Genomic DNA, 22,089 nt, shown 5'->3' with positions numbered 1-22,089 from the left:
TCCCGGGGACGACCAAATCAGCGTCAAAAGATCTTGAGGGCCACCATTCGCTGAGTCGCAAAATTTCTTTACATAAAATATCTTAGCGTTCAAATTTAGTCAATTTTATCAGTGAATGTAACAGATTTAAAATGTATTGTAATGTACAATTGCGTATAATACTATACATCCAATAACTACAATAAAATAAAATACACATTACAAATAGTAAATAATGTGCGGAGCAGGTAGTCCTCGGACCACAGGTTGAAAACTGCTTGTCTAAAACAAAGTCAGCTGAGGTCAAAACACACACACACTAACAAAGTTGAACTGGTCTGGGACACCATTAAGAAGTCAACTTGATCTTACAATCAGCTTGCCAGTCCAGGCTAGTCCTGATAGTTATATTGTTCTGGGGGCTGTGTGTGTGGAGTGAGTGTTTTTTTTCTGATTCTGTACATGTGGCAGAAGGCTGGCACTGAGAGCAGAGCAGAGACTACTGGGAAAATAAACAGGGTGTGTTTGTGTTTCTCTCTCTCTCTCTCTCTCTCTCAATCCATCTCTCTCTCTCTCTCTCTCATCCTCCCCACGCCCCAGTGTCCACCGTGTGTGTGTATGTGTATGTGCCCACCAGCCTTCTCATCAGTATTCCAGTAGTAGAACCAGGAGTCAGTCTGCCTGACAGCGCTGTGTGTGTGTGCCCGTCCCAGCCCGACAGCACTAGCTACCCTGACAAGCAGAACAGCAAACATTTACACCTGCTCACGGAGAGCACTCCACACCCTTTTCTCTCTATCCCTCTCTCCTCCTCCCTCCCTCGTTCCCACTATATAGGGAATAGGGTGCCGTTTGGGACACAGACAGAGATTGACAGAGATGTTGCCCCTAGCAACATCGTAGCACCAGTAACAAAGGTTTCCTCACTCTCTGAGACTGAGTCAGTTACTCAGTTATTTATTACAGACGTACAGGGTGGGACTGAAGTACTCACAATTTGAATTATACATAGACTCTTGGGAATGCCTGACGTTGACGTCTTTGACAATTGTGTGTTTGTGTCTGTGTGTGTGTGTGTGTGTGCCTGACTGTGTGTGTGTGTGCTAGAGAGAGAGAGAGAGAGAGAGGCAGAAAGAGCTAGAGAAAGAGAGAGTGATAGAGATTTTTTTTTAAAGGTAGAGAGAAAGAAAGAGAGAGGCAGAAAGACAGAAAGGGGGCAGAGGGAGAAAGAGAGAAGGGAGTGAGAGAGAGAAGAGAGAGTGAGCGGTTGAGAGAGCGAGAAAGAGAGTAAGTGAAAGAGAGAGCATAGAGTGAATGGGGAGAGATGGGGAAGAGGGAGAGACGGGAGAGAGAGAGAGAGAGAGAGAGAGAGAGGGGGAGATAGCTAGAGAGAGAGAGAGAGAGAGAGAGAGATAGAGTGCAGATACATAGAGCCTCCATTCAGCCCTTCCCTCCACCCCCTCCCCACTGGAGTCACAGCAGGCTGTGAAAAGACAGAAAAGACAGAAATCCCCCTCTCCTCTCCATCCCCCATGGCAGTCCCACCCTGCTGTCTCATACACACACTGTAAGCTCTACAAACATAGCCTCTCATGGCCCCAAACATTGCCCTGTGTGTGTGTGTGTGTGTGTGTGTGTGTGTGTGTGTGTGTGTGTGTGTGTGACAGCTGGGTGTGGATATGTTAGTGTGAAAGACTGAAAATTGTTTCCTCACAGCAAATGCTTTTTCACATGCTCATGATCCCACAATTAGAGATTTGCAGACTGACAAGTATACTCACAGATGCCCTCTTGCTCTCACACACTTGATGTGTACACACACACACACACACACACACACACACACACACACACACACACACACACACACACACACACACACACACACACACACACACACACACACACACACACACACACACACACACACACACACACACACACAACCTCGTTTCCCTTCCTTCCCAATTTACAGGCAGAGGCATGAGTAGAAACAGCTGTAGTTAAACGATAGACAGGGTGTGTGTGTGCAGCTAGATGGAAACATGCGTCCTCTCATCTTGACTCTGTACCCAGAGACCCCTGCCGCTACCCACAATGCAGAACTACCTGCGTGCCTGCTATCCAGCCTGCTTATGTGGAACTATACTGAATCTAAAACAGACTGATAATACAAGCTGCCAGCAGCAGAAACATGGGCGTATAATACATCTGACGTTGGTTGGAACACTGACAATTCCACCAGAATGGTGTCGCATCCCTCCAACAGACTTCCAGACACTTATGCAATCTATGCCAAGGTGCATTGGATCTGTTCTGGCAACTACTAAAGTACTTTATGTTGGTGTTTCCTTTATTTTGGCAGTTACCTGTGCATTGGCCCTGAGACTCAGCTAACGCAGGTTTCATATTCTAGCTACCGCAGGTGCTGCTGGTCCCAAACGTGTTGCAACTGTGGTATTACAATACAGTAACAGTTAACTAAGACAAAAGACACGTTGGCTTCAAACTGGCTTCCTGTTTTAACATCCATCGATGACAGGGATCCCAAATGTGTCATAACAACGGCCATTTCACCCGTGGAAGTAACTGTATGGAGACAAAAGACATAAAAGAACCAGCTGACACGTCTCCTGATCCAGGAAGCTGGATGCTATGGATCGCAAATGTATCGTAACACCAGGGTAAATCTATATTGGTAAATGTGTCAACAGTAGGCCTCGTTACTGAACTAACAGTCCCAGCATATACAGCTGCTATGGATCCCACATCTTATAACACCAGTATCGTCAATTGTAATTCTAGGGACACAGAAATGATACTGCTCTCTGCATGGAGCAGCACCATCCATGACCTATATACAGTACACCTTCACATGGTGTAAATGATCTGTCGTATCGTCTTACTGAGTGAACAGTGTGAACCGTACCGGTTCCAATCGGCTCATTAGAAGCAGGGTATTGTTGCTAGTGATGCCGTACGGATAGCGTTGACGCGTGATGCCGTACGAATAGCGTTGACGCGTGATGCCGTACGGATAGCGTTGACGCGTGATGCCGTACGGATAGCGTTGACGCGTGATGCCGTACGGATAGCGTTGACGCGTGATGCCGTACGGATAGCGTTGACGCGTGATGCCGTACGGATAGCGTTGACGCGTGATGCCGTACGGATAGCGTTGACGCGTGATGCCGTACGGATAGCGTTGACGCGTGATGCCGTACGGATAGCGTTGACGCGTGATGCCGTACGGATAGCGTTGACGCGTGATGCCGCACGGATAGCGTTGACGCGTGATGCCGTACGGATAGCGTTGACGCGTGATGCCGTACGGATAGCGTTGACGCGTGATGCCGTACGGATAGCGTTGACGCGTGATGCCGTACGGATAGCGTTGACGGGTGATGCCTTACGGATAGCGTTGACGCGTGATGCCTTACGGATAGCGTTGACGCGTGATGCCTTACGGATAGCGTTGACGCGTGATGCCTTACGGATAGCGTTGACGCGTGATGCCTTACGGATAGTGTTGACGCGTGATGCCTTACGGATAGTGTTGACGGTGATGCCGTTACGGATAGTGTTGACGGGTGATGCCGTGCCTACGGATAGTGTTGACGGGTGATGCCGTACGGATAGTGTTGACGGGTGATGCCGTACGGATAGTGTTGACGGGTGATGCCGTACGGATAGTGTTGACGGGTGATGCCGTACGGATAGTGTTGACGGGTGATGCCGTACGGATAGTGTTGACGGGTGATGCCGTACGGATAGTGTTGACGGGTGATGCCGTACGGATAGTGTTGACGGGTGATGCCGTACGGATAGTGTTGACGGGTGATGCCGTACGGATAGTGTTGACGGGTGATGCCGTACGGATAGTGTTGACGGGTGATGCCGTACGGATAGTGTTGACGGGTGATGCCGTACGGACAGTGTTGACGGGTGATGCCGTACGGATAGTGTTGACGGGTGATGCCGTACGGACAGTGTTGACGGGTGATGCCGTACGGACAGTGTTGACGGGTGATGCCGTACGGATAGTGTTGACGGGTGATGCCGTACGGACAGTGTTGACGGGTGATGCCGTACGGATAGTGTTGACGCGGTGATGCCGTACGGATAGTGTTGACGCGTGATGCCGTACGGATAGTGTTGACGCGTGATGCCGTGCGGATAGTGTTGACGCGTGATGCCGTACGGATAGTGTTGACGGTGATGCCGTACGGATAGTGTTGACGGGTGATGCCGTACGGATAGTGTTGACGGATGATGACTTACGGATAGTGTTGACGGATGATGACTTACGGATAGTGTTGCTATGATGCCGTACGGATAGTGTTGCTAGTGATGCCGTACGGATAGTGTTGACGCGTGATGCCGTACGGATAGTGTTGACGCGTGATGCCGTGCGGATAGTGTTGACGCGTGATGCCGTACGGATAGTGTTGACGCGTGATGCCGTACGGATAGTGTTGACGGGTGATGCCGTACGGATAGTGTTGACGGGTGATGCCGTACGGATAGTGTTGACGGGTGATGCCGTACGGATAGTGTTGACGGGTGATGCCGTACGGATAGTGTTGACGGGTGATGCCGTACGGATAGTGTTGACGGGTGATGCCGTACGGATAGTGTTGACGGGTGATGCCGTACGGATAGTGTTGACGGGTGATGCCGTACGGATAGTGTTGACGGGTGATGCCGTACGGATAGTGTTGACGGGTGATGCCGTACGGATAGTGTTGCTAGTGATGCCGTGCGGATAGTGTTGACGCGTGATGCCTTACGGATAGTGTTGACGGATGATGCCGTACGGATAGTGTTGACGGGTGATGCCGTACGGATAGTGTTGACGGGTGATGCCGTACGGACAGTGTTGACGGGTGATGCCGTGCGATAGTGTTGACGCGTGATGCCGTACGGATAGTGTTGACGCGTGATGCCGTACGGATAGTGTTGACGCGTGATGCCGTACGGATAGTGTTGACGCGTGATGCCGTACGGATAGTGTTGACGCGTGATGCCGTACGGATAGTGTTGACGCGTGATGCCGTACGGATAGTGTTGACGCGTGATGCCGTACGGATAGTGTTGACGCGTGATGCCGTACGGATAGTGTTGACGCGTGATGCCGTACGGATAGTGTTGACGCGTGATGCCGTACGGATAGTGTTGACGCGTGATGCCGTACGGATAGTGTTGACGCGTGATGCCGTACGGATAGTGTTGACGGGTGATGCCGTACGGATAGTGTTGACGGGTGATGCCGTACGGATAGTGTTGACGGGTGATGCCGTACGGATAGTGTTGACGGGTGATGCCGTACGGATAGTGTTGACGGGTGATGCCGTACGGATAGTGTTGACGGGTGATGCCGTACGGATAGTGTTGACGGTGATGCCGTACGGATAGTGTTGCTAGTGATGCCGTATGGATAGTGTTGCGCGTGATGCCGTACGGATAGTGTTGACGCGTGATGCCGTACGGATAGTGTTGACGCGTGATGCCTTACGGATAGTGTTGACGCGTGATGCCTTACGGATAGTGTTGACGCGTGATGCCGTACGGATAGTGTTGACGCGTGATGCCGTACGGATAGTGTTGACGCGTGATGCCGTACGGATAGTGTTGACGGGTGATGCCGTACGGATAGTGTTGACGGGTGATGCCGTCTGACACCAGATATGTATATTATTGGATGAGGAAGGATACAAAAAGGTTTCTGACGGAGGGTTGAATTTCACCCAAAACATTGAGGTGTGTCATTGTCACGATGCTGTGAATGACTGCTGCGGTGTGTGTGTGTGTGTGCATTCATGTTCTGTGCATGCATTTTCTGTGCGTGTATACTACTATTTGTGTGTACGTGTGTGTGTGTCAGTGCGTGTTCATGTTAGCATGTTATATGCCTGTACACAGTGGTGGAAAAAGTACCCAATCGTCATACTTGAGGAGAAGTAAAGATACCTTAATACAAAATGACTCAAGTAAAAGTGAAAGACTAAAAGTAAAATACTACTTGAGTAAAAGTGTAAAAGTATTTGGTTTTAAATATACTTAAGTATCAAAAGTAAATGAATTGCTAAAAAGTATCGAAAGTAAAAGTATAAATCATTTCAAATTCCTTATACTAAGCAAAGCAGCTGGCCACATTTTGTAGTTTTTTAAAATGTATTTACGGATAGCCAGGGGCACGCTTCTACAAACGAAGCATGTGTTTAGTGAGTCCGCCAGATCAGAGGCAGTAGGGGTGACCAGAGGTGCTGGTCACTTTTTTTTTCTTTCTACTTTTTACCGCAAAATAATGTACTTTCTACTCCAAACATTTTCCCTGACACCCAAAAGTACAAGTTACATGATGGATGCTTAGCAAGACAGGAAAATGGTCTAATTCACACACTTATCAAGAGAACATTTTCTTCAGGAAGTAAAAGTAGTCAAAAATATGAATAGTAAAGTAAAGTTCAGATACCCATAAGAACTACTTAAGTATTTTTACTTAAGTACTTTACACCACTATGTGTATATGTGTTCAGTGTGTGACCTGGACTGCTTACTAACCTGCAGCTGTCATCCTTAGGATCTCCTTGCAGCGATGCTGCCGCCCTGGCCAGGCCCATACGAGCAAACGCATGGTAGAGTGTGAGCTGTGTGTCGCTCAGGGTTGCGACCCCATCCGCCTCGTCAAACGCACTCTCCCAGTAGGCCTGGAGGCCAGGGGTCCCGTGGGGCATGGGTCCAAACAGGTAGCCATCTAGTTGGTTCACTATCTCCTGGTTAACACTGGCTTCAAACTTCCTGGCGAAGAACGTAGGACGGGACGTTTGCTGTGAGGAAATGGAGGGAGTAGGAGAGGAGGGGAGAGAAAAACATAGAGAAGATTATAGAAATGGTGGCTTGCTGGGAACGACTGCAGAATGGGAGATGGAGTGGAAGTGAGTGGGAGGTTGAGAGAGAGAGAGAGAGAGAGAGAGAGAGAGAGAGAGAGAGAGAGAGAGAAAGAGAGAGAGAGAGAGAGAGAGAGAGAGAGAAAGAGAGAGAGAGAGAGAGAGAGAGAGGAGAGAAAGTGAGAATGAGAGAGAGAGAGGAGAGAAAGATAATGAGAGAGAGAGAGAGAGAGAGAGAGAATGAGAGAGAAAGAGAAATAGTGTGTACATTTAATATTCTCTCCCACATACAGAAGACAACGAGCAGATACACTGCCACGTCACATCTGGTAAACTGTCTCAGTACCCACGTTTTCTCTCTCTCGCCTGCACATTTATTAAGTTCAGGGTTGCGTCTTTCCCCCTGTCAGCTACCAGAGCTGGCTGCTTCTTTCAAACACAAGACAAAACCACAGAAGAAGACTTCCTGTTTCCTTTGTACTTCCTGAAACACCAGGGAATCTTACCTTTATCTCTCTCCCCATCTCTCTCTCTCTCTCCAATCCCTGTCTCTGTCTCTCTCTCTCTATCCGCCACTTGCTGATCTCCATGACAACAGACATAAAACACCCAGAAGTCAGTCTGAGTTCTCTCCAAAACAACTCTCTCTATCTGTGCTACTAGGGCCTTGTTGTTAAGGAGGGTTTTGGGATTAACATTTTAGATGCATCACATTGTTGTTCCTCACTAGAGAAAGCGTGTGTGTGTTTGTGAGAGAGAATGTGTGTGTGGGAGTGTCAGAGTGTGTGTGTGGGAGTGTCAGAGCATGTGGGTGAGTGTGCATGTAAGTTTGTGTGGGTGATCGGATGCATCACTTTTCTCGCTAGAAAAACAAGGAGTGTCACGTCCACACTTTAAGAGGCATTTCGCTACTTTGCTTATGGCCCACTGAAATGGCTTTGAATGGCTGTGGGAGGCACTTACTGAAATGGCTTTGAATGGCTGTGGGAGGCACTTACTGAAATGTAAATTAGTTTTCTCTAGAAGATGGTGTGTGCAGTGTTTTCCACTAGCGCCGGCTGTCGGCTATACAGCCAATTACAGTCATTTTCAGCCAGGTACTTTTCCCACTTAAATTACTTTTCAATTCGCTACTCAGACAAAAGTCTGCCGATCCCTCTCCCGCTAGAATGAACGATATGCATCCTCTAGCCATCTACTGATGGGACAGGCGCCTGTCAGTCACGGAGTGTGCGATGACAGGGAAACCCCGCTGGTTTGACAGTCTGCTGTCTGCCCCGCCTCTCGGGTACTTGAGTGTGTGTTGTGTGTTCTGTGGTTGCAGTCAAATGTCTTTACACTACAGGTTGGTGGCGCCTTAATTGGATAGAATGGTCTCGTGGTACGTACAGGAACAATAGGTAGGTTAGTAGAGAGAGAGAGTCTCACACTGGTCCAAAATATGATAAAAGAAAACGGATTGAATCATTTTAAAAGCTGGTAGCCTGTGGAAGTCAGCAGACTTGCAGGATCCCCCAGCGTGTCTGGGTACTTTGTCTATTTGGCTGGCAGCTCCATGTGCTTGTGGAAAACACGGTGTGAATGGGGTGTTAGGATGATGTGGATGGATGAAGGGTGGAGGATATGATTAATAGTATTCTCTCTCTCCGTTTGTCTCTGTCTCTCTGTCTTCCTTTATCTCTCTCTACGTCTGCCTCTCTGCCCCTCCGTGTCCCTCTCTCAGTCCCTCCATCTCTCTCTCCATCCCTCTCTCTTCATCTCTCTCCACCCCTCTCTCCATCCCTCTCTCTTCATCTCTCTCCACCCCTCTCTCCATCTCTCTCTCCACCCCTCTCTCTTCATCTCTCTCTCCCCACCCCTCTCTCTTTATCTCTCTCTCCACCCCTCTCTCTTCATCTCTCTCTCTCTCCATCTCTCTCACACACACTCTTCATCTATATCCCTCTCTCCCCATCCCCTGCTTCATGCTGATGTGGGCAATGGTTGACAGTAGCTCATGAACATGTTGCCCTGCTCCCTCAATCTCCCTCTTTCCCTCCTTCTCCTCTCTTCCTCTATATTTCCATCCCTTGCTTCTTGCTGTGGGTCACAGTAGCTCATGAGAACTCTCTCAGCAGCCTCCGCTGCTTGGCAGACACACAGCCAGTCCTTTCAGTTCCATACACCTCAGACAGGGAGGGGAAACTATTTACCCTCATCTCCTCCCGCACTGCGCACCTTGCTGTAAATTCCTAGTGTGAGAGATAATGACGGCCCATAGGGCCCAGACCTGGCAAACCGTTGCTTATCTGGCAACCGGTGGCATTCTCACACCAGGGCAGCAACTGTGGAACTTGGCGGTGGTTCTCACGCCCCCTCACACGATTTATTAACCCAACTTTCACAGGTACAGTTCATCAGGTGAGAGAAATCAGAGGGTGGAAAGATGTCGGTCGAGGTCCAGGGTCTAATTATGAAAGGTTCTCTCTGTTGTCTGTAACACGGGAGACCTTCTCCACTTCATCTCCTCCGCCCTGTCTTTCTCTCCTCTTTTCTTTCTCCTTCTCACAGATCTGTCCGTTTCTCCACCGAAGCAACACAACACCCCCACAGACTTATTAAGAGGACTCCTCCACACATCACCATTAGTAGGGACACTAGACACCCACTCCTACACCACAGATAGAACTAGATTCGTGTCCAGTACTAGACACTACACAGTCCTCCTCAGTAAATTCTGAATCATGAGCAGCTTCTAGCCTAAATATAGCCTCTCTGTCAGTCTATACTAGAGCCTACTGAGCGTGGAAAACCCACACTCGATGGGTTATTAATTAAGTCCTATTAATACAGTGGACTGACTGGTAGAAGGTAGGAGGTCTGCACTGTGCCCAGTGTGTTCTGTAATGAATCACACACACACACACACACACACACACACACACACACACACACACACACACACACACACACACACACACACACACACACACACACACTGTTCCTAGGCATTTTATACTGTAATAATACTGTCAGTGTGCTCCAGTCTTGCCAGAATTCCAAGGGAGAGCCAGAGAGCCAGAGTCAGGGTTGGCATTAGGGTTGGCAGCCAACAGGGCCAGACAGTAGACTAGGCAGAGGGCAGCAAGCTGGCATAGAGACTAGTTCGGTCAGCACTATGACTTTGGATGTATTCAAGTGTGTGTGTTTGAGAGAGAGAGAGAAAAGTGTGTGTGTCTGTGTGTGTGTGTGATACCATGTCTCACCTGGAAGCGGTGAAAGTCGGCAGGTTTAAAGTCGTTGGGGGAGCAGCCGCACCAGTCCACTATGTGTTTGTACTGACACTTACAGCCCAGCTTCCTGTTCCAGTTCGTGATGCGCAGGTTGTTGTCCACCATGCTCTCACAGTGAGCACTGTTCTCCAGCACCGTATGGAAGAACGACTGAGGAGAGAGAGAGAGAGAGAGAGAGAGAGAGAGAGAGAGAGAGAGAGAGAGAAGAAAAGAGAGAGTAGGTGAAGTGTAGTGTAGGCGGAGGAGAGGAGAATGAAGGATGACGTGGACACCTGGAACACTTAACCACAAACATCTCCTGTTCCTCAAACCATCTGCTCCAAGCCCTTACGTAGTGAGTGTCCTTAGGACTGCTGTGTCTAGGTGTGTGTGTAGGTGTGTGTGTATACCTCAGCAAGCAGAAGTATATAGTTGTATGTGTTTTTGTGTGCATACTGTGTTCTTACCTCGGCGGGCAGCAGTGTGTAGGTATAGAAGCGCTTCATGTTGGTGACCAGGTCGTCTTGGGAGTTTATAACGTACTCCACGAACGGACGATTGAGCAGGAACCAATCAGAACCGCCGTCCACAGAAATGCCTTCTGGGATTTTGCGGTCGCCAAGTCGCCACATGTGGGTGTCGCACTCAAAGAAAAGCCGGTCCAGACCTTGTTTGCGGATAAACCTGGTTGACCAAAAACACACAAACATGCTTAAACCTATAGCGACCACAAACACACAACCACACAAACATGGTTAAACCTATAGCGACCACAAACACACAACCACACAAACATGGTTAAACCTATAGCGACCACAAACACACAACCAGACAAACATGGTTAAACCTATAGCGACCACAAACACACAACCAGACAAACATGGTTAAACCTATAGCGACCACGAACTCACAACCACACAAACATGGATAAACCTATAGCGACCACAAACACACAAGCACACAAACATGGTTAAACCTATAGCGACCGCAAACACACAACCACACAAACATGGTTAAACCTATAGCGACCACAAACACACAACCACACAAACATGGTTAAACCTATAGCGACCACAAACACACAACCAGACAAACATGGTTAAACCTATAGCGACCACGAACTCACAACCACACAAACATGGTTAAACCTATAGCGACCACAAACACACAACCACACAAACATGGTTAAACCTATAGCGACCGCAAACACACAACCACACAAACATGGTTAAACCTATAGCGACCACAAACACACAACCACACAAACATGGTTAAACCTATAGCGACCACAAACACACAACCACACAAACATGGTTAAACCTATAGCGACCGCAAACACACAACCACACAAACATGGTTAAACCTATAGCAACCACAAACACACAACCACACAAACATGGTTAAACCTATAGCGACCGCAAACACACAACCACACAAACATGGTTAAACCTATAGCGACCACAAACACACAACCACACAAACATGGTTAAACCTATAGCGACCACAAACACACAACCACACAAACATGGTTAAACCTATAGCGACCACAAACACACAACCACACAAACATGGTTAAACCTATAGCGACCACAAACACACAACCACACAAACATGGTTAAACCTATAGCGACCACAAACACACAACCACACAAACATGGTTAAACCTATAGCAACCACAAACACACAACCACACAAACATGGTTAAACCTATAGCGACCACAAACACACAAACATGGTTAAACCTATAGCGACCACAAACACACAACCACACAAACATGGTTAAACCTATAGCGACCACAAACACGGTAAAACCTATAGCGACCACAAACACACAACCACACAAACATGGTTAAACCTATAGCGACCACGAACTCACAACCACACAAACATGGTTAAACCTATAGCGACCACAAACACACAACCACACAAACATGGTTAAACCTATAGCGACCACAAACACACAACCACACAAACATGGTTAAGTTGGTTTCTTTTACACAAAATCACTAACTTAATTTGACTTATATAAACTTATGTTACACTCAACTATATACACTTATTTTTGCTTAATTTGTCCTTTATTTAACCAGATGGTCTCTTGAGGAACCTCTTTTTCCAGAGACTGGGAATTATTTTAGAATCTCTCACTGCTGCTGTTTACAGAAATGCATACAAACTGAACAAAACATCTCTGTGGTGACATGTTTATCAACATTTACAAACAAAGTTCCATATAGCCTAGTGGTTACTCTATGTTCTGCTTGGAAAAAATTATTATATGTTCGATGTTCACCAATTTCCCTTCACGGTATACACTCAGTATACCCTGCTAGTAGCTTTGAGAGAGCATAGGGAGAGAATAACATCCTATACATGTGTCCCTCACACACTAACAACGTGTGGCTCATGTGAAGCACCAAGTGTTGCAGTAGGTGTCAAGTTCAGGTCAAAACAGACTGTTTCCCTAAGTCCTTGAAGGTCTTAAAGCCAGCTGCTATCCACCACAGAAACACACTTGTAGAACCTGTATACACCACCATCTGATTCCTATAGAAACAGCTACAGTGGGAAGGAAACGTGTGGGAAGAAAACGTATGGAATTATCTGGATTTCTGTATAAATTGGTCATCAAATTTGATCTGATCTTCATCTAAGTCACAACAATAGACACACATAGCGTGCTTAAACTAATAACACACCAATTATTGTATTTTTCTTGTCTATATTGAATACATAATTTAAACATACACAGTGTAGGTTGGGAAACAGTATGTGAACCCCTAGGCTAATGACTTCTCCAAAAGCTAATTGGAGTCAGGAGTCAGCTAACCTGGAGTCCAATCAATGAGACGAGATTAGAGATGTTGGTTAGAGCTGCCTTTCCCTATAAAAAACACTCACAAAATTTGAGTTTGCTATTCACAAGAAGCATTGCCTGATGTGAACCATGCCTCGAACTAAAGAGATCTCAGAAGACCTATGATTAAGAATGGTTGACTTGCATAAAGCTGGAAAGGGTTACAAAAGTATCTCTAAAAGCCTTGATGTTCATCAGTCCACGGTAAGACAAACTGTCTATAAATGGAGAAAGTTCTGCACTGTTGCTACTCTCCCTAGGAGTGTCCATCCTGCAAAGATGACTGCAAGAGTACAGAGCAGAATGCTCAAAGAGGTTAAGAAGAATCCTAGAGTGTCAGCTAAAGACTTAAAGAAATCTCTGGAACATGCTAACATCTCTGTTGACAAGTCTACGATACATAAAACACTAAACTAGAATGGTGTTCATGGGAGGACACCAGGGAAGAAGCCACTGCTGTCCAAAGAAAACACTGCTGCACGTCTGAAGCTTGCAAATGTGCACCTGGATGTTCCACAGGCTAAATATTCGGTGGACAGATGAAACTACAGTTGAGTTGTTTGGAAGGAACACTCAACACTATGTGTGGAGGAAAAAATGCACAGCACACCAACATCAAAACCTCATCCCAACTGTAAAGTATAGTGGAGGGAGCATCATGGTTTGGGGCTGCTTTGCTGCCTCAGGGCCTGGACAGCTTGCTATCATCGACGGAAAAATGAATTCCCAAGTTTATCAAGACATTTTGCAGGAGAATGTTAGGCTGTCTGCCCGCCAATTGAAGCTCAACAGAAGTTGGGTGATGCAACAAACAGGACAACGAATCAAAACACAGAAGTAAATCAACAACAGAAGGGTTTCAACAGAAGATACTAAGCCTTCTGGAGTGGCCCAGTCAGAGTCCTGACCTCAACCCGATTGAGATGCTGTGGCATGACCTCAAGAGAGCAGTTCACACCAGACATCCCAAGAATATTGCTGAACTGAAACAGTTGTGCAAAGAGAAATGGTCAAAAATTCCCCCTGACCGTTGTGCAGTTTGGTTGAGATTATTGCTGCCAAAGGAAGGTCAACTAGTTACTAAATCCAAGGGTTCACATACTTTTCCCACCCTGGACTGTGAATGTTTACACAGTGTGTTCAATAAAGACATGAAAACATATAATTGTTTGTGTGTTATTAGTTTAAGCAGACTGTGTTTGTCTATTGTTGTGACCTAGATGAAGATCAGATCACATTTTATGACCAATTTATGCAGAAATCCAGATAATTATAAAGAGTTCACATACTTTTTCTTGCCACTGTATATAGGAACAACCTTAATGAATCCACTATCCATCCTATCTCATGCCAGTAGTGGTTTTATTCAGTCAAGCCTGTCTAACTCCTGGCACACACACACACACACACACACAGACACACGAACACACACAGACACACACCATGGCAGAGCACTACAGGCAGCCAGATTGTGATTGGTGTCAGTGTGTGTGTGTGTGTGTGTGTACCAGTGATTGGCATGTAATTTAGTAGCGTGATAGGGCATGGAGCGGGGCAGGGGCAGGGCTGGCAGGCAGCACCTCGCAACGGCAACAAGGGAAGGTTAATTAATAAAGCTACAGATGGAGCCTAATTGGATTATGACTCAGTCACCGAGCTGGGGCAAGGAGGGTGTGTGTGTGTGTGTGTATGACGGTGGAGGCTCCTCAGAGGAGGAAAGGGGGGACATCCTCCTCAGTGAATTTCATTTTTTTTTTAAATAGTGAAATATTAAAAGTGATCCTTTAAAGATAAACTATACTAAATATATTCACGTCACCAAATAATTTATTAAAACACACTGTATTGCAATGAAGGTTTACAGTAGCCTCAACAGCACTCTGTAGGATAGCACCATGGTGTAGCCGGAGTACAGCTGGCTTCCGTCCTCCTCTTGGTACATTGACTTCAATACAAAACCTAGGCTCATGGTTCTCACCCCCTTCCATAGACACATTACTTATGACAACTTCCGGAGGATGTCCTCCAACTTATCAGAGCTCTTGCAGCATGAACTGATATGTTGTCCACTCATTTAAAGGATCAGATAATTAATCCAGTACTGAATGCATAGGCTACAGCTAGCTAGCACTGCAGTGCATAAAATGTGGTGAGTAGTTGAGTCAAAGAGAGAAAGACAATATTTGAACAGTTTTGAACAAATTGATTTCTTCAAAAATGAAGGAGAAGCAAAAGAGAGAGAGCTAGCTATATTTCATTTTTTCACTTTCACTTTCACATACTTAGCTAGCGAATGCAGCTAGCTAGTTTAGCCTACTCAAACACCTGGCTCAAACAGAGAGGGATGTCATGTTAGCCAGCTGGCTATGGCTATCCAGCACTGGAACTTTTCAAAGTCAATGTCACGACTCCCGCCGAAGTAGGTCCCTCTCCTTGTTCAGGCGGCGTTCGACGGTCGACGTCACCGGTCTTCTAGCCATCGCCGCTCCACCTTTAATTTCCATTTGTTTTGTCTTGTTTTTCCGCACACCTGGTTTACATCCCCTCATTACTCTACGTGTATATTATCCTCTGTTCCCCCCATGTCTGTGTGTGGTATTGTTTGTTTCGTTTCGTGTGTGACACTTCAGGCTGGTTTTGCGCCGGGTATGGTTGTATAACCCGTGGTTTTGTATTTTGTACCATTTTGTGTAATTTGTGCGCATTCGCTTTTTTCCCTTGGGCCGGAGTGTTGTGACGCAGTTGTGTCGGGATGTTTTCCTCTGCCTGAATAAAGTGTGCCTGTTCACTCATCTCTGCTCTCCTGCACCTGACTTCCTTCGACCAGTTGCGCACACTCTGACAGTCAAGGTAAGGTTTTGGTTTGATTCATTTATTGCCACCGGGGCTGCCGGTGTAACTGCTAAACTGTTTGCTGACTGTATACTTTATTGCATGATTGTAGCGGGTTTACTAACGCGTTAGTTCTAGTAGCTATGTTGACTACGTTATGACGTTAGCTAAAATGGTGACAATGATGTAGGCTGTGTGTAACGGTTATGATATGAAGGTTTGGCTTGGAAAGGTTTTTCCGCCTGGTCTCTACCAGCTGATGTGTGTTGCACTGAAATCCACAAGCGAAGGGAACAAGTGAGAGGAGGAGAGCATGTAGATATGAGAAGGAAGTGATCTGTTGAAAAATGTTCCCTGAATTTCTCCAATAGAAAATCTTGTTTGCAACCGTTGGACTAATGATTACACACTAGATCAGCTAGATGCAGGCAAGAATGTGCAAGACGGTATTGAATGTGTCACTGTCTGTCGCCTTGATTACTCAAATGTCTCTCTCGACCTGTCCCTCACTCTCCAAGAGTGTGCAAAGCTGTCTTCAAATCAAAGGGTGGCTACTTGAAGAATCTCAAATATAAAATATATTTTGATTTGTTTAACACTGTTTTGGTTACTACATGATTCCATATGTGTTATTTCATAGTTTTGATGTCTTCACTATTATTCTACAATATAGAAAATAGTAAAAATAAAGAAAAATAGTAACCTTTTAGTAACATAAACCTGTTAAATTGAACTGGGTGAATGGAATATAAATGACAGTCATCCAATGTGCTGTAATAGAAATAAGGCCATGCTCATAAAAATGTTTGTTCTCCCTCATCTTAAACGGCACCGACCACCACTGGTGTGTGAGAATGAGAATAAGAATTAGTGAACATGTTTTAATGTGTCTGTATCATGCTAGTGTGTGTGTGTGTGTGTGTGTGTGCACCTGTATGTGGGTATGTATTTATCAATGCGTGTGCTTGTTAGATCTCACCTGGCGTTGTCTCTGCCGTGGGACTTGATGAAGTTCATGTCTCTGTACTTGGACAGGAAGGCCACCAGCTGGCTGTTGGTTCTGTTAACGACAACCAGGAAGAGATTATTAGAAACCAACCAATCAGTGGAAACGACAGCCAGGAAGATCAATGACCAATTACCATAAATTACCATTAATTACCAACCAATCAAAGAGAGAGAGGTAGAAACCATATGCCATATAATAGGGCAATACAACAGCTTTTCCCTGTCATCACTTTTCAAGGGTTGTCAAGGATACAAAGGGATAGTTGTTAAAGGGATAGTTCTCTATAAAATCCTAAGTATGCCAGCCATTTTCATGGACTCTCACTCACACAACCGCCACTCACTTTTATGCTCAGTTTGTTTTTGGGGTGAACTATTGCTTTAACAGAACATTTGATCATGTATTATTTAACTATCCACTATGATCAGGGCCCAGGGCTTTCCAGGACAGTTGGTCAGGAAAACGACTAACCCTAAGTACAAAGACAGTAAACATAACATCCATTTAACAGTTGGCTCAATAACCAACCCCACAGGCACTATACAATACAGCAGTCCAGTGGAGTCTAACCCATTCTACGCAGCCCAGCCAGGCTAAAAGCTTCTCCTCTGCAGTGCAAGCCATCATTGCCACAGTCAAAGGTATTCTCAACAACACAGATGTCTGCAGAGTGTAAAGCAGGGCAGGGGGAGGCTGTCTGGGCCTTTAGATGACAGCTCAGTTTTCCTTTCTAAAAGAGCCTAAACTCTCCTAACAAAGCTGGGCTAGCGCAGGCTGAAGAGATGCATATTAATGCCATTTACTGATGAAGGAGCAATTTCACAGCCCCAAGGCTTTACTTAGTAGATGTAGTGGAACACACACACACGCACACTGATGTTGTGTAGCAGAACACACACACACGCACGCACACAAACACAGACAACACATACAGAGCATAGCACAGCGGGGGAAATCCAGGTCACAGCATAGATTTGCCAGAGTTGTGTCATTGTGCCTGAGTGATCACACAGTCTGTCCAGTGGGTCTGGCTGGTTTGCTGACTGACTGTCTGCCCCCAGGGTGCAGTCACTGTCTCTCTGTCACTATATGTCTGGCTGGATGGCATTCACACACACTGCGACCATAGCCAGTACCACAGAATTACCAGCCAAGCCCATATCACAGCCTTGCAGTCACCCTTAAAATAGCATCATAAAAACACCCTGCTACCCTGTTGGCATATGCCCTAATTGCACACTCTTAGACAAATATACTTTACTATACTGTACTATACTGTGCATGTACTGTACTATAATGTACTATACTGTAATATACTGTACTATACTGTAATGTACTGTACAATACTGCAGCTATACTGTACTATACAGTAATATACTGTAATGTATTGTACTATACTGTAAAGTACTGTACTATACTATACTGTACCTATACTACACTGTAATATGCTTTACTATACTGTAATGTACTGTACAATACTGTAGCTATACTGTAGCTATACTGTAGCTATACTGTACTATGCAGTAATATACTGTAATGTACTGTACTGTAATCTACTGTACTATACTGTATGGTACCTATACTGTACTATACAGTAATATACTGTAATGTACTGCACTATACTGTGCTATACTGTACTATACTGTAATATACTGTACTATACTGTAATATACTGTACTGCGCTATACTGTAATGTACTATACCATAATGTGTTATACTGTAATACACTGTAATGTACTATACTGTACTATACTGCAATATACTGTACTATACTGTAATATACTGTACTGTACTATACTGTAATGCACTATACTGTAATGTACTATACCGTAATGTGCTATACTGTAATATACTGTACTGTACTATACTGTACTGTACTATACTGTAATGTACTGTACTATTCTGTAATGTACTGTACTATTCTGTAATGTACTGTACTCTACTATACTGTAATGTACTATACTGTAGTATACAGTAATGTACTGTACTATAATGTACTATTGTGCTCTTACCACACTTGAATAGTTGACAAGTCCATATCACAAGTTATTTCTGAATCAAAGTTATGCATATGCTTTTTTGGTAGGTTACAACTTACAACTGACCAAAAGAGGGCAAGAGAGAGTCTATACTACATACCTATAGCGAGTCTTGTCAACATGTATACGGTTCATAAATCAGCTGGATAGTCTTTAGATAAACAGACGGATAGTCTTTAGTAAATCAGCTGGATAGTCTATAGTAAAACAGCTGTATAGTCTTTAGTAAAGCAGCTGTATAGTCTTTAGTAAAGCAGCTGTGTAGTCTTTAGTAAAGCAGCTGTGTAGTCTTTAGTAAAGCAGCTGTAGTCTTTAGTGAAGCAGCTGTATATTACTTAGTAAAGCAGCTGGATAGTCTTTAGTAAAGCAGATGGATAGTCTTTAGTAAAGCAACTGGATAGTCTTTAGTAAAGCAGATGGATAGTCTTTCGTAAAGCAACTGGATAGTCTTTAGTAAAGCAGATGGATAGTCTTTAGTAAAGCAGCTGGATAGTCTTTCGTAAAGCAACTGGATGGTCTTTCGTAAAGCAACTGGATAGTCTTTAGTAAAGCAGCTGGATGGTCTTTGGTAAATCAGCTGAATAGTCTTTAGTAAATCAGCTGGATAGTCTTTAGTAAATCAGCTGGATAGTCTTTAGTAAAGCAGCTGTATAGTCTTTAGTAAAGCAGCTGTGTAGTCTTTAGTAAAGCAGCTGTGTAGTCTTTAGTAAAGCAGCTGTATTCTTTAGTGAAGCAGCTGTATATTACTTAGTAAAGCAGCTGGATAGTCTTTAGTAAAGCAGATGGATAGTCTTTCATAAAGCAGCTGTATAGTCTTTAGTAAAGCAGCTGTGTAGTCTTTAGTAAAGCAGCTGTGTAGTCTTTAGTAAAGCAGCTGTGTAGTCTTTAGTGAAGCAGCTGTATATTACTTAGTAAAGCAGCTGGATAGTCTTTAGTAAATCAGCTGGATAGTCTTTAGTAAAGCAGCTGGATAGTATTTAGTAAAGCAGCTGGACAGTATTTAGTAAAGTAGCTGGATAGTCTTTAGTAAAGCAGCTGGATAGTCTTTAGTACAACAGCTGGATAGTCTTTAGTAAAGCTGCTGGATAGTCTTTAGTATAGCAGCTGGACAGTCTTTCATAAAGAAGATGGATAATATTTCGTAAAAACAACTGGATAGTCTTTAGTAAAGCAGCTGGATAGTCTTTAGTAAAACAGCTGGATAGTCTTTAGTAAAACAGCTGGATAGTATTTAGTATAGCAGCTGGATAGTCTAGTAAAACAGCTGGATAGTCTTTAGTAAAGCAGCTGGATAGTCTTTAGTAAAGCAGCTGGATAGTATTTAGTATAGCAGCTGGATAGTATTTAGTATAGCAGCTGGATAGTCTTTAGTAAAACAGCTGGATAATATTTCGTAAAAGCAACTGGATAGTCTTTAGTAAAGCAGCTGGATAGTATTTAGTATAACAGCTGGATAGTCTTTAGTAAAACAGCTGGATAGTCTTTAGTAAAGCAGCTGGATAGTCTTTAGTAAAGCAGATGGATAGTCTTTAGTAAAACAGCTGGATAGTCTTTAGTAAAGCAGCTGGATAGTTTTCAGTATAGCAGCTGGATAGTCTTTAGTATAGCAGCTGGATAGTCTTTAGTAAAGCAGCTGGATAATATTTAGTATAGCAGCTGGATAGTCTTTATTTAAGCAGCTGTATATTATTTAGTAATGCAGCTGGATATTCTCTAGTAAAGCAGATGGATAGTCTTTCGTAAAGCAGTTATATATTATTTAGTAAAGCAGCCGGATACTATTTAGTACAGCAGCTGGATAGTCTTTAGTAAAGAAGTTATCTATTATTTAGTAAAGCAGCTAGAAAGTATTTAGTAAAGCAGCTGGATAGTTTTTAGTAAAGAAGTGATCTATTATTTAGTAAAGCAGCTGGATATTCTTTAGTAAAGAAGTTATATATTATTTACTAAAGCAGCTGGATATGCTTTAGTAAAGAAGTTATATATGATTTAGTAAAGCAGTTGTATAGTCTTTAGGAAAGAAGTTATATATTCTTTAGTAAATCAGCTGCATAGTCTTAGTAGACCAGCTGGATAGTCTTTAGTAACGCAGCTGGTTAGTCTTTAGTAGAGCAGCTGGACAGTCTTTGGTAAAGGGCTTCTGAGTGGTGCAACATTCTAAGACACTGCATTTCAGTGGTAGAGGCGTCATTACAGACATCCTGTTTCGATTCCAGGCTGTATCACAACCGGCCGTGATTGGTAGTCCCATAGGGCGAAGCACAATTAGCTTGCAACTGACTTGCCTAGTTAAATAAAGGCTCCATTTAAACCAGGGGGTTAGAAAAGAGGATACAAGCAAGACAACACAGCCTGTCTTGAAGAGAAAAGCCTGGAAAGAGATCCTCACTCTGGGACAAAACAACCATGTGACTTATCCCTCCCTCCTCCATTACCAGCCCCCCGGGCAGACACCACCACTAGGGCAAGGGGGAGAGGGTATTTGGGCTGGGCCTTTTGGGCTCATCCATGCGGACATTATCAGAGAATTAGACAGGGAATAATGCCTGTTTCTCTCCTACAGCCTTCAGCCTATACAGACACACTGAGACCAGGGCTAACCCTGCACTCCTTATAGCATTGGTGCTCTATGGCTGTTGCATATTGTAGGGATTGTCCCTTCATTCCTTACACAGTATCAGTGGAGAAGATGACCATAGGGTGGGTCATAGCCTGGTTTTTCTTTTAGAGGTACTATGACTGTAGCATAGACTGGTTGGCTTCATTCTACACTCACTTGACTGTTGAATTGAACTGAATTGAAGAGGGCTGTCCAGGGCAAGTATAATCTGTCACAGAGTGTTCTGATTTTTGATTGTATCACTGTACGGCCCTGTAGGTGAGCAGGAGTGGATTGAGGGAGTGCATTGAGGGAGTGGATTGAGGGAGTGCATTGAGGGAGTGGATTGAGGGAGTGGATTGAGGGAGTGCATTGAGGGAGTGGATTGAGGGAGTGCATTGATGGCCAGAGTGTTGTGGGTTAATGGATGTAAATATGGTCTAAATGAGGAAACTTGAGTCAAATCCAAGAAGTGGTCCAAAAAAAGCACTTGCTAAGCGAAGATATTACTGTCTGCTACGCCAACGTGTAATCCCTCTCTTTCCCCCTTCTCTTCTGTCTCTTCTATCACTCCCTCTCCCTCCATCTCTCTCCTGATGGGCCTATAAAAACCTCCAGTGTCAGCCCTTTCCT

At 44.7% G+C, this 22,089-nt stretch overlaps 1 protein-coding gene across 1 annotated transcript in view; it reads right to left on the bottom strand.

Annotated features, from left to right (window-relative positions):
• The window catches only part of LOC112235488 (xylosyltransferase 1-like), a 141,722-nt gene that overhangs the window by 17,793 nt on the left and 101,840 nt on the right, over positions 1-22,089 (bottom strand). The window contains exons 5-8 of the mRNA XM_042303931.1: positions 16,789-16,869; positions 10,588-10,804; positions 10,115-10,291; positions 6,544-6,809 (exon numbers count right to left, since the gene is read on the bottom strand). Of these exons, the coding sequence (XP_042159865.1) occupies positions 6,544-6,809; positions 10,115-10,291; positions 10,588-10,804; positions 16,789-16,869 (741 nt within the window). The remainder of the gene's footprint in view (positions 1-6,543; positions 6,810-10,114; positions 10,292-10,587; positions 10,805-16,788; positions 16,870-22,089) is intronic.

Source organism: Oncorhynchus tshawytscha, linkage group LG02 (assembly GCF_018296145.1).
Source record: "Oncorhynchus tshawytscha isolate Ot180627B linkage group LG02, Otsh_v2.0, whole genome shotgun sequence".
Lineage (NCBI taxonomy): Eukaryota > Metazoa > Chordata > Actinopteri > Salmoniformes > Salmonidae > Oncorhynchus > Oncorhynchus tshawytscha.
Note: the sequence above shows the minus strand (reverse complement) of the source record. Positions and strands in the feature narration are given on the sequence as shown.